General features: G+C 39.2%; 1 protein-coding gene across 6 annotated transcripts in view; it reads right to left on the bottom strand.

Moving 5' to 3' along the window:
- The window catches only part of MYCBP2 (MYC binding protein 2), a 251054-nt gene that overhangs the window by 155520 nt on the left and 83400 nt on the right, over window positions 1-12134 (bottom strand). For all 6 annotated transcript variants that reach the window (XM_081045566.1, XM_081045567.1, XM_081045571.1 and 3 more), the window contains one exon: window positions 3991-4108. In XM_081045566.1, coding sequence (XP_080901692.1) covers window positions 3991-4108 — 118 coding nt within the window. The remainder of the gene's footprint in view (window positions 1-3990; window positions 4109-12134) is intronic.

The following is a 12134-nucleotide window of genomic DNA, read 5'->3' as shown; positions in this document are numbered from 1 at the left end:
CTAACCAGAAAAGCAACTGAGCGTCAATCCCTGGGATGAGCCAGGGTAAGGAAAAGTGGAAAGCACATGATTAGAGAAGAAGCCAAAAAAATTCAACATTTATTCTCAGCTTCTTTCAACGTCTATCCCTATTTTCTGACAAAGAAAAACAGTCAGCAAAGTACACTGTATTCAGGGATATAGTAGATATATTATGCTCTTGGTTAGAAAAGACATTAATTATCTTTTGTCTTCGCTACTGAAATAAATATGTATTCCTTTACTATTAACCAACTAATGTGAAGAACAACAGTCCAAAAATATGATAGATGCTCGGACAGCCTCATAAGGATTCAAAATATGGTTATAAATAAACCACATTTAAATTCATTAAATTTCACAACTAGGACTTTTGGGGCAAGAGAATAACAATGATTGTCTGATTTCAAGTAGTACCACTCACAGTACCCCCCTAAACCAACACACAGAGAAAATAAAATCACACATGTATCAAGCCCATAGCAGTTTTAAGAAAGAGCAGATCTCATGTTATCTTGTAACCAGCAGAAAAAACAAATAGCAACAGACTTTTCTCCATCCACCCACCACTGTAAGCCTGAGGTGGTGGAGAGGGCAAAAGGGAAGGCTTAAGAAGGAAATCAGAGGAGTACAGAGGACTTAAGAAAAGGCACTGGCAAAACCATCCCCCAAACAGAAAATCCAACCCTTAATGTCAAAATACTAAATACCAGTAAAGACCTGCAGGTTCATAGCACCAGCTAAAGAAATAAGGTTCAAAGTGTGCAAGGCTATTTCTCACCCATCCAATCCACACTAATCAAAAGGTATGACAACACATTCTGTTGACAAGACTGTGGAAAAATAGGCATCCACCTACATTGCTGCTGAGAATGCAAAACACAGCGGAATTGATAATCACAAAGTTATATAGGTATTAAATTTTGACCCAGCAATCTTACCTCTAGAAATTTACCTCACAGATACCTCTAACAATATTCACTGCTATCACTACAAAATATTGGGAAGTACTTAAATGTCCAAGCACAAGAAATTAACTGAATAAACTGCAGCACATACACACAGTGGAGTACTATGTAGAGGTAAAAAGAATAAGAGCAATCTCAAGACTTCCAGTCAAGAGAGTGGAGTAGCTAAACTCTGAGCTAGCCTCCGACCATGGCCACATCAAACTGCAGCCAAATTATAGAACCACCACCACTGAGACGCACATGAAGATTAGCTGATTAGCATTTCTGTACCTCAGGACATAAAGAAGAAACCAAATTGAGACTGGTAGGAGAGGCAGAGATGCTGAACAGGTTGGTCCCACACCCACGGTGTGGCAATTAAGAAAACGGGAGGAACATCTCGGCTGCAGTGATTGCCCCTTGAGGAGCGAAGGGTCCCAGTCCCAAACAGGCTTCCCAGCGTAGGGAACTAATGCAGGGAAGAGGAGTCCCATAACATCTGGCTGTCAAAACCAGCAGGGACTGTATCTGAGAAAGGCAATGGGCTATACAGGAGGCCAAGATGCTGCTCTTAAAAGGGCTGATGCATGAACTCACTTGTTCACAAACTCATTCACTCTAAGCACCAGCGCAGGAGCAGCAGCTGAAAAAGTGCCAGGGACATACCAGGAAGAACTACACTGACTTCAGGAAGAGGGCTGGAGGGTAAGGGATCAGGGCAACTCTCTCCAGGGAGACGAGTGCTGGCAGGTACCACTGTTCCTTTGTTGAGCTCTCCTCTCACCCAGAGGGCAGGAGGCAGGAAAGTACTGATTCTGTGCTCTTCACTTACCTGGCTAACACTGTTTAGCCTGCCTTAGTGACTCCCTGACAACCTGCCCCACACCACTCACTGGGCCGGGGCTCTTCCACTCCTCCTCCACACAAGTGCCCTGCCTCAACATGAGCTGCACAATTTTCCCCAAATCTACAAATCTTGCATGACTGGTGGCTGTCCCAGGCTTGTGCTGCATACTTTCTCAAAGGTCCACAAATCCCACAAAAGCAGTGGCCAACCTTGGTGTGCGCTGTAGCTCCCGCCAAATGGCCCCAAGCCCCGCACAAATAGCAATTGGTTTCAATTTCCATTGTAACTCCCTTCAGGTGGCCCCAAACCTGGCACAAGAAACAGCCAGTCTTGGCCTGTAGTGTAGCTCCAACTAAGCAGCCATAAATTCAGCATAAATGGCAACTGGCCTCAGCTTGCATTGTAGTGCCCACCAAAGGGTCCCCAGCCTGGCCCGAATGGTAGCTGGCCTCTCCCAATCACCTCCCATCCCAGCACAAGTGGCAAACAACCGCAGATCACTTAGTAGTTCCTCCTAAGCAGACCCAAGTCTGGAAAAAACAGCAGCAGACCTTGGCCTGTACCAGGTCCACTTTCAAGAGGCTTCAGACCCAACACACCTAGTGGCTGACGTCATACCACACCAGAGCTGACCCAAGGGTACCTTTAGCTGTTACCAGAACCCTGCTAAAGTGACTCCCCCTCCATCGGATCAGACGCTGCACAATACCTCCTCTGCTGTAGTTGTAACCTGCCCTCAGTCAGTCAGCATGCCGTTCAACTCCACCACGCACTGATGTGCTGACAGCAATAAAAGCCCAACTACAACAGGAGGGCACACATAACCCACACAGGGGACACCCCAAGAGCACCCAACACAGGTGAACAAGGAGACTGTGCTACTGGCCTCCACTGCACACCTTCTACATTAAGGCCACCCTGTCAAGACTGGGAGACATAACAGATCTACCTAATACATAGAAACAAACACAGGGAGGCAGCCAAAATGAGGAGACAAAGAAACATGTACCAAATGAAAGAAGAGAACAAAACTCCAGAAAAGGAACTAAACAAAAAGGAGACAAGCAATGTGCCAGACACAGAGTTCAAAACACTGGTAATGAGAATGTCAATGAACTTGGGAGAAGAATAAATGAACTCAGTGAGAACTTCACCAAAGCCTTAGAACAAATACAACCTCACCACGCACTGATGTGCTAGCAGCAATCAAAGCCCAATTACAACAGAAGGGAACACATAACCCACATAATGTATGCAAGCTATTCTTAAAAGATTCAGGAAAAAATGTTTGATGTACATACACACACACACACACACACACACACACACACTCTGTGTGTGAATGAGATGAGAGCATATATGTGTAAATGATGAAACGAGTAGATGAAAATGTTAACAATAGGTAAATCTAGTTCAAGAGTATATGAGCATTCTATGTACTATCCTTATTTTTGGCAACCTTTCTATAAGCTTAAAACAATTTCTAAATAAAATACATTTTTATAGATCACATTCACATTTTTAACAATAAGTTACAAAATACATTCCAGGGGTTTAGGTTATAGAGTTCTGAAAAGTTACCCATGTCAAAGATGGTATAAGCTTATTAGCCATTTTATGAAATTTTTCCTTGATCTCTACTATGCTCACACTATACAAAATTCTCAGGGCATTTTCACTCTTCTCAAGTTTTGAAAAAACAGAAAGAGAGTGAAAAAGACAGAGAGACAGAGATAGAGAGTGAGAGAGAGAGGAAAAAGGAAACTATAATTTTAAACAAATCTAGTAAGAAAACTAGGTTTTTAAAAAGTTCTAAAACAGAAATAATTCCATACGTTAAGAAGAATAAATCTTTACAAGCTAGACGAGAAATAAGTTTTCAAAAGACAGAATTAGTTCTACTGAATGCTTAAAGGACCTGCAATAGACATGTCCAATTATAACATATCTGTTAAATTCAGTAAATTCTTAGGCTAAACTAGAAAATTATTTCAAAGTAATATTCAGGTTTTGTGTGTATTGAGGGTGGAGACAGGAAATATGCATATGCAATAATTATAACACAAGAATTTCACTGAAACCAGAAAAAAAAGCTAATGTAGACAAATTGAAGGAAATGCATTAAGAAGATAGTAGACACAATGCAATATTATTAATACTTTAAAAATTCCTTACAGAAAAACTTCCGAAAGTGAAGACCTGTCCATCTATTAAAAGTACCGCTGTATGGTTGCTACCTGCAGTAACTTGTGTGCTAGGGCCTGGCAATGCTTGAACGAGAGTGGGACATCCCCTAGATTAAAAAAAAAAAGAAAAAAAGAAGTCAATATCTTATAAGAACCAACTGAAATTAAAAAAACAATGAATAAGCAATGCAATAAGAATAAGAGATAACAGGCACTAGTAAGAATATTCAGTAAACTTATTTAGGTGCTATATGCCCGTCTCCGTTCTAGGTGCTTGGATATGAAAATGAAACATACATAATCGCTGACTTTAAGGAGATTATTAAAAAGATTTCCTGAGGGGTGGCTGGATGGCTCAGTTGGTTAGAGTATGAGCTCTTAACAACAGGGTTGCTGGTCCGATTCCCACATGGGCCAGTGAGTTGAGCCCTCCACAACTAGATTGAAGGACAACAACTTGGAGCTGATGGACCCTGAAGAAACACACTGTTCCCCAATATTTCCCAATTAAATTAAAAAAAAAGACTTCCTGAATTTATTGCTCTATTTATAGACAACATAATTTTTAATTTTTCTGATAGATGGGTATTACCTTTGCTTTTAAACAAAAAAATTTTAAATTGTTTACAGTGAATGGAACATCAGTGATCTCTATAAATATTTGTTGAATGAAATAATTATGCAATGCTTTAGCAGGAATTCAACCCAGGAACTACATGAAACAATTTTACGTCCTCTTTTCTACCTGTTTTCACTGGGCTATAATTTTACATTTTAACACAGTAGTTACCGATTCAGAATACTCTATCATGAGAGGCAGTGTAGTGGTGGCTAAACGCTTAAGCTCTAGAACTAAACTGCCTGGGTGTGAATCCTGGCTCTACCACATAATAGCAACATGGCCATGATTCTGAACAAGTTACTCATCCTGTTTGCATGTTAAGTTTTCTATAACATGGAAGATAATAATAATCAGTATGAAAACCCACAGGGTTCTTACGAATAATAAAGAATTCATATATGTCAAGCACTTGGATCAGTGTCTGGCACACAGTTAACACTTAATAAATGATAACTATTACGATAACATCCTTATATCCATCCTTGTATCATTTATTTACCATTTATTAACAATTTTTAGTAATCATCTGTAATTAGAACAATCATCACTATAGAAATATTTACATTTATAACGGGGTGCCAAAACAATGTATACAAGTGGACAATGGTTAGTGTTGTTCAAGCAGTAGTTCTCCATAATCGGAAGTGTCTGGACACTGATGGTAACCACTTTGAGCACCTCTTGTAATTGCAGAAGTCAAACATGACTTGTATTCATCTTTTGTTATCGGTATATATTGAGTATTACAATTTTAATACAGTTTTCCTCTCTTAAAATGTGTGTATACCTAGTTTTTGGCACCCTCTGTACATATAGGAATATAACTGGAGAGCCGTTTTTCAGGTGATGTTACTATGATACTTCAATTTTAAAAAAATTACATAAAATACATTTTTAATATTTTTGCAGGCTGAAACGAAAAATGAATTAGAAGGGGCAAGATTAGCAGCTGGAAAACCTAGCTATGATAATTTCACAAAAACTGGGTGAGTTATGATGAAGGCACGAACTAGGAACAGTGTGGATTAAAGGAATGAATTAAGGTGACAGCTGTGTAAAGAACTGAAATAACTAGACGTGGAAAATGATTGATATGGAGCATGGAAGGTTTTTTGCATAAGCAACAAGATAGATGGTGATAACATTCACTTAGGCTATGAGAATGAATGAGATCTAGGAAGACAGAGAAAAGGAGATCCTAGTTTTCATACTTAGTCTCTTCTAACACTTGCAGTATGGACAGAAAAAAGAAAAGCTGGTAGAAATTTAGGATATACCAAAGAGGAAGAATGAACTCTGGGAAATGTGGTACCAAAAAAGTCATTGAAGGGAAGGTTTCAAGAAAGAGGAAATATCTACACTCCAAATGCTCTAGAGAGACACACACGTGACCACTCGATTTAGCAAGAAAAAAATCTCTTTGGTAGGAGTAGGCACAACATGGCAGCAGATGAGTCTATGCAAAAACCCCTTCAAGTTTCAACCAGAAAAAGAAAAGGGAGAACCAACAGCTAAAGGGAAGACGAAGCTGAAGGAGAGGCTTTGTTGTTTTAAGATGATAGAGATTTGATGAAGTTTCAAAGAATGAGTCAAGATAAAGAGGCTGAACATAGAGGAGACAAGAAACAGAACTTGATTCCTAAGGAAAAGGTAGAAAGGCTTCATAGCATGGACCAGAACAGGTCCCTCTTTAATGTTTCATGGAAAAAAGAAGTTTGAATGCAGGTACATTTGTAGAGCTGTGTGGGCTGAAGATTTCCCATCCGATGGTTTTTATTTTTGTTGTGATATGAATAGAGGTCATGTGCTGAGAGGAAAAAAGAAATGGGTGAGTAAAAGAATTTGCAGATTATAGAAAAGGTATGAGGGTGAATAGAGCAAATAAATGGCTAGATCAGAAGTTTCTGACCTGGATCCAAAGGACTTCTAGGAAGTCTGTAAGAGAGCTTCAGGAGGTCTGTGAACCTACTAGAGTGTAAGCCAATTTATGCATATATATATATTTTTTTTTCTTGTATCTATTTTTTCTGGAAAGCCCGTATCTTTCATCAAATTCTCAAAAGGTCTCAGAACAAATAGGTCAACACCACAAAACAGGAGGATCACTGCCCATCATAGTGGAATTGGTTGAATCTGGAAACTACATAACAATCTGCACATATGTGTTTATTTATTTTTTTCCCAGAAGTCTAAGTTAGACATGGAAATTACAGATAGACTGATTCTTGCTTGAAGTTTTGCCGTGGCCTAGCATCAAGACCAAAAGGGTGAGAAAATTGAGGACAATGGTAGGAGTAGAGGGGAAGAGACTAAATAACAATCTCTAACTTGGGCAGGAAATAGAGCAAAAGAGAGCACAAAAGTAGAGGACTATAGGGCATGAAGCACAGGTAAGTCAAAGGTCAAGTAAAGTTAAGTCACAGAATAAAAAATTGTCATCACATTATAGGTTGTTTAAACTTAAGAATTGAGAGTTGGAGCTGTGCTAGATCCAGGATGGGTCCTGTGAATAACCACCAAGAATGTGGAAGTTTACTATTAATAGATATAAGGGTATCAGATAAGTATATTGTATGAGGCCATTCACACGGTTACTGAAGTCACTCACGAGTATGACAAGACTCATGGCAGATACTAAATTTTCAAAGAATGAAAGGCAGTAACTGAAAGGCGGGCAGGTAATACAAGGGGAGTAGAGTAGGATGGCCATGCCTCAGGAGAGCAGTAGTTTTTTCACTTGAGAAATGGCATAATATGGTTCGAAACACAGTGAAAGGTAAGTGGTTCTCATCTCTGAGGTACAGAGAATTTTGGCAAACAAACAATTACCACTTGAAAAGGCTGTATGGTCAACTAATGCCTTCATAGGAATGTCCACTTCAATTCAAACAAAGAATTAAGGGGAAAGTTCGTATAATTATTTACCCATCTGCAGTTTACAAAGCACTTCCACATAAAATGTATCGCTGATTATCAAAATAACACTATGGATAGATCTGAAGAGCTGAAAGGATTTTCCCAAGAGTTGGTGGCAGAGTCTTCTAATACAGTCTTTGAACTTCTCCCATGATACTAGTGAGTCCACTTATTAAATTATTAGGGAACATAGGAAGAACAGAAAAAAAATTGCGTGTGTGTGTGCACGCACGTGTGCACATTCCAGGCACTTTACATATAGTATATTAACTCATCAACAATCTTTATTTAAATTAAGGCTTAGTAAATTACAGTCACATGGTTGGTAAGAGATGAAGCCAGAATTTGAACCTTGTCTGGTCCCAGACACTATGATGGTGCAGCATGTTGATGCAGAAGGAGAATAGTATAGCAAGAGAAAGATGAAACTCAGAAACATTGTAAGAGTTAGCAAAATTCTATTGGAAAAAAAAAGAATAAAGCATCTAAACTGTACAGTTCTTTCCCAAAAATCCAGGTTTAAGTTTACTGAAAATGGTAAAAGAATTTGGAAAATTTAGGAGCATACTGAACAAAATAAACAACAGAAAAAGGATTGGTAGACTCATGTCATGAGTGAATGTATGAAAGCCCTCATAAGCTTTCTGACATTCACTTTAAAAAATAGCAATGGGGGCGGCCAGTTAGCTCAGTTGGTAAGAGCGGGGTGATCTTAACAACAAGGTTGCCAGTTCGATCCCCACATGGGCCACTGTGAGCTGAACCCTCCACAACTAGATTGAAACAACTACTTGACTTGGAGCTGATGGGTCCTGGAAAAACACAATTAAATAAATAAAAGTTTTTTTGAAAAAGAAAGAAGCAGCAATATTAACAGCTAACATCGATTGAGTACTTGCTCTGGGCTAGGGCTCTGTGCTAAGCAACAGGCATCATCTCACTGAATTCTCTCAACAACCTTCTCAGGGAAATATACTTATTCCCATTTGATAAAGAAACTAAGACACCAGAAAGTTAAGAACGTGGCAAGGGTCATATAGGTACAAGTGATAAAATCAGGACCCAAAATAGAGACTAAACTCAGTCATTTTAAGACAAAACATTAAATAGAGTATCAATAACATTTTTCTATCTTTATCATCATGCATACTACAATATGTATCTTCCATTAATCACACATTATTAATGTGTGCTATACAATAAATTCCATTTAAAAGCACTTGATTACTAGAAACTTTAAAAAAATACCCTCCAACTTTATTTCTGCTAACTACCTATAAATATTTTGCTCTGTGGTAGTTAATCTGTATGCTATAAGGGCTTTGTCCCTCCTGGGATTGTTCCTCCACGTAAGTGGTCAATTCCCTTCTGAATTAATAACACATTTCTTGACTCCCGCCTTCCAAGTCCCAATAGATCCAGACATAAGGGTAACTTGAGTGCTTACAGCAGAGCGGGTTTTGACTAATTCTGTTTAATCCCTCAGGCATGGCGCAGGCACTATTTCACTGCGTTATCCAGTATAGCTTTCCCATACCACATGCACTCAGTCTCCTAGTTACGACTCAGTCAATGGAACCAGCAGTGAAAATTTACATGTTGGAAAAGAACAACTTTGAGCAGTTAAAGCAAATCCCACCAGAGTTTAATTGTCTCCAGAAACCCTAGTATTTTATTTTCAACAGTAAAAGATACCGAATTTCATGAAATTGATACATTCAAGCTATTCAACATCCTTAGCTGATTGCTATGATGTTGTCACCTGAGCAAGTCACGGCCAATCAAGGAATGGTGCTCACTGGTATAATCAGGACCAGGAGGCAATGTTTTTAGGTAAACTGTTCATTTTAAAAGCTGACATGAGAAACTTCCCTTCCAGTAGCCATTACACCTCAACGTGATGTGGCAGGATGTTGTGCTGATGCTGTTCATTCCTCATATTGCAGTCACCTGAGGGCTGTGATTTGATTACAGTCATGACTTTCATTATTTCCCTTCCACTCAGTCAAGACCACGAAATATAGCTATCTGCCAATTTCCTGTGGAATGACATCAAGTACGAAGTTTGATCTGTGAGGAAGTACTGTCCTTGCTGCACAATGATGATGCTCCATTATGTCTAACTTTCCCAGTTGATATCATGCTCACAAAAGGATCGATCACCAGCTAAATAACACTCATGATAATGATGACGATGATCTTAATAAAAAACCCTCTTCTCCTGTGTCATGAATCTGCAGTGAGAAACAGAACAGATCTTTGCCAAATTCTTCTCCACACAAACTGCAAGTCCTGACTCAGTCTCTGCGTATCAGTGCACTCATTCGACTATGAAGCAAAATATCGGTTGCTTCTAACACCTGTGATAGGAACTGCCCAACCCTGCAAGCCATTCATATTGTCATATCCTGTGTCCAATATCCAAATGCCACATCCAGTGACATATGATAAAGTAACTCTGCCAAAGACCTTTTGCTCTCTTTATAAGCACAATATTTGTCGTTAAGATTGTGCTAATTGTACAAACCTCTTGACAACAGTGTCAAATGTATGTTTCACGTGTTTTTAGTGAGAAGTTCAACTCAATGATATGCCAATCATCTCTTCTCGTTAGGAACATTCACTAAAGCAACTTTACACTCCCATTTCATCTGCATTTTGCATGCATTACAAACGAATCTGACCCTGCCCTCCAGGGGCAGACAGTAATTCTCAATCCTGGAGGAGCATCAGAATATGGACAGCTTTTAGAAAAAGACTGATGCTGACATCCAATCCAACACTACCCTTGCTGCCTCCAATACCACCCCTCATTCCCAACACATACTTCTTAGAAATTCTAGATGTAGAACCCAGACATAGGATTTTTGAAGTCCCCCAAGTACTTCCACTGTGCAGCCAAGATGAAGAATCACTGGTCTTTTCTATTTAAATGGCATAATTCCATCCCTGCCACAGACATGGAATGGTTTCAGAATAAAATGAAAATATTGGATTTTATTTCATGATTAGAGTAATTTACTGTATGTGACTGAGAAACCATACAGGCCCAGTTGACTCTGGCAGGTAACTAATGACTACAAGGGAGAATAAGGCAGAGTAGAGAGACAAGAAGAAAGTTCTTGTGGCGAACTGAATTAATGAGTCAAGTCTGGCTTGAAGCTGCCCTAATTATCTCCAGACTTGATAAACAAGCCTGGTTTCCGTGGTGGGACTCCACCCGCGTGCACCACTCAGGTCTTTAAGACAACCTGCCACAGGGAGCAGAGTTGACCACCCGCTCAAGCTGCCTCTTTGGGTCCCTATGGCAGTTCTTTCCCCGGATGCTAACAGCCTGTGCTGAGCACGGTAAAGGTATTAAGACAGGCCCGTCCTGCCAGTTTAAGACTCTTCCAAAGGCAACCTTAGTTGAGGACACCTCACTGGCCTTGCTGAAAGTCTCTCAGAACTGCACTATAACCTAGACTCTTCCTACTCTATCCTTTTTCCTTTGTTTTTCCCACAGAGGTCAGACCTACATTGTGTCTGGATCTACTTTTTTCCCTTCTATCTTTCACACAAGTTTTCTACCAATAAATTCATTGCACATCTAATCCTGTCTGAGCATCTTCTTCTTGGACGAACTGAACTAATAAAGATGGATTTTCTAGACGTTTGCCCAAAAGCACCCTCACTATATTAGCAGGATATAGATTCAATCGCTGTAATGGAAGCCAAAATAACAGGAGTTTAAACAAGATAAAGGTTTATTTCTCTCTCAGTTAAGTATCCAACTGCAAGGAGCTGACATGGCTCCATGGTGCCAAGGGCCCCGACTCCTTGTACTTTGCCGCTCTGCCATTCTCAATACATGGTTTCCAACTTAGCATCGCTGTGATGACTTCTCCGGTTCCTGTCACCATGCATGGATTCCAGGCAGAGAGCTGGGAGGGAAGAAGCGGAAATGGGAGCATATCCCACCCTTCTAACAGCAGGATTCCAAAGTTGCACCTATCTCTTTAGTTCACATGGCCTTATCTGGCTGCAATGGAAGTAGAAAAATTATGAAGTCTTTAGCTGCATGCGCATGTCAACAACTAAAACTCTACTATCAAGTCAATGGGGAAGAATGAATATTAGGAAATACCTTGTAGTCTTTACCACAATTAGTTCCTCATTATGCTGAATAAGTCAAAACAGTTTCTCTGAGAGACCATTATGTTTTGTTTGAAAATTATTCAAAAGCTTCAATGACTTTATGTTAATTTTAGACCAAAATTTCAAAACAGACAACATCAAGAAATATGAATAAATCTACTACTCATTTTTTTAAATGCAATTTGGGGATATTCATTGTCCTTTCTATTGCCATGAACAACCTTCAAAAAGACAATAATTATTAAGAATACAGTAGAATTTTGTGGTAATCATAATCACTCACATTTTAAATGTATAAAATGTAAATCAACTTTTCTTCTGAAATCACAAAATCATCTATTCCCACAAAAGCACTGAACCACAAAATCAAGAACCACCAATAATGTAAGGACCACACTATATAAAATAGTGGTGTAAATATTATTTTAGGTATAGAAATATATATTTAGAAAGAAACA

Source organism: Rhinolophus hipposideros, assembly GCF_964194185.1.
Source record: "Rhinolophus hipposideros genome assembly, chromosome: 4".
Lineage (NCBI taxonomy): Eukaryota > Metazoa > Chordata > Mammalia > Chiroptera > Rhinolophidae > Rhinolophus > Rhinolophus hipposideros.
This window is presented reverse-complemented; position numbering and strand designations above follow the sequence as displayed.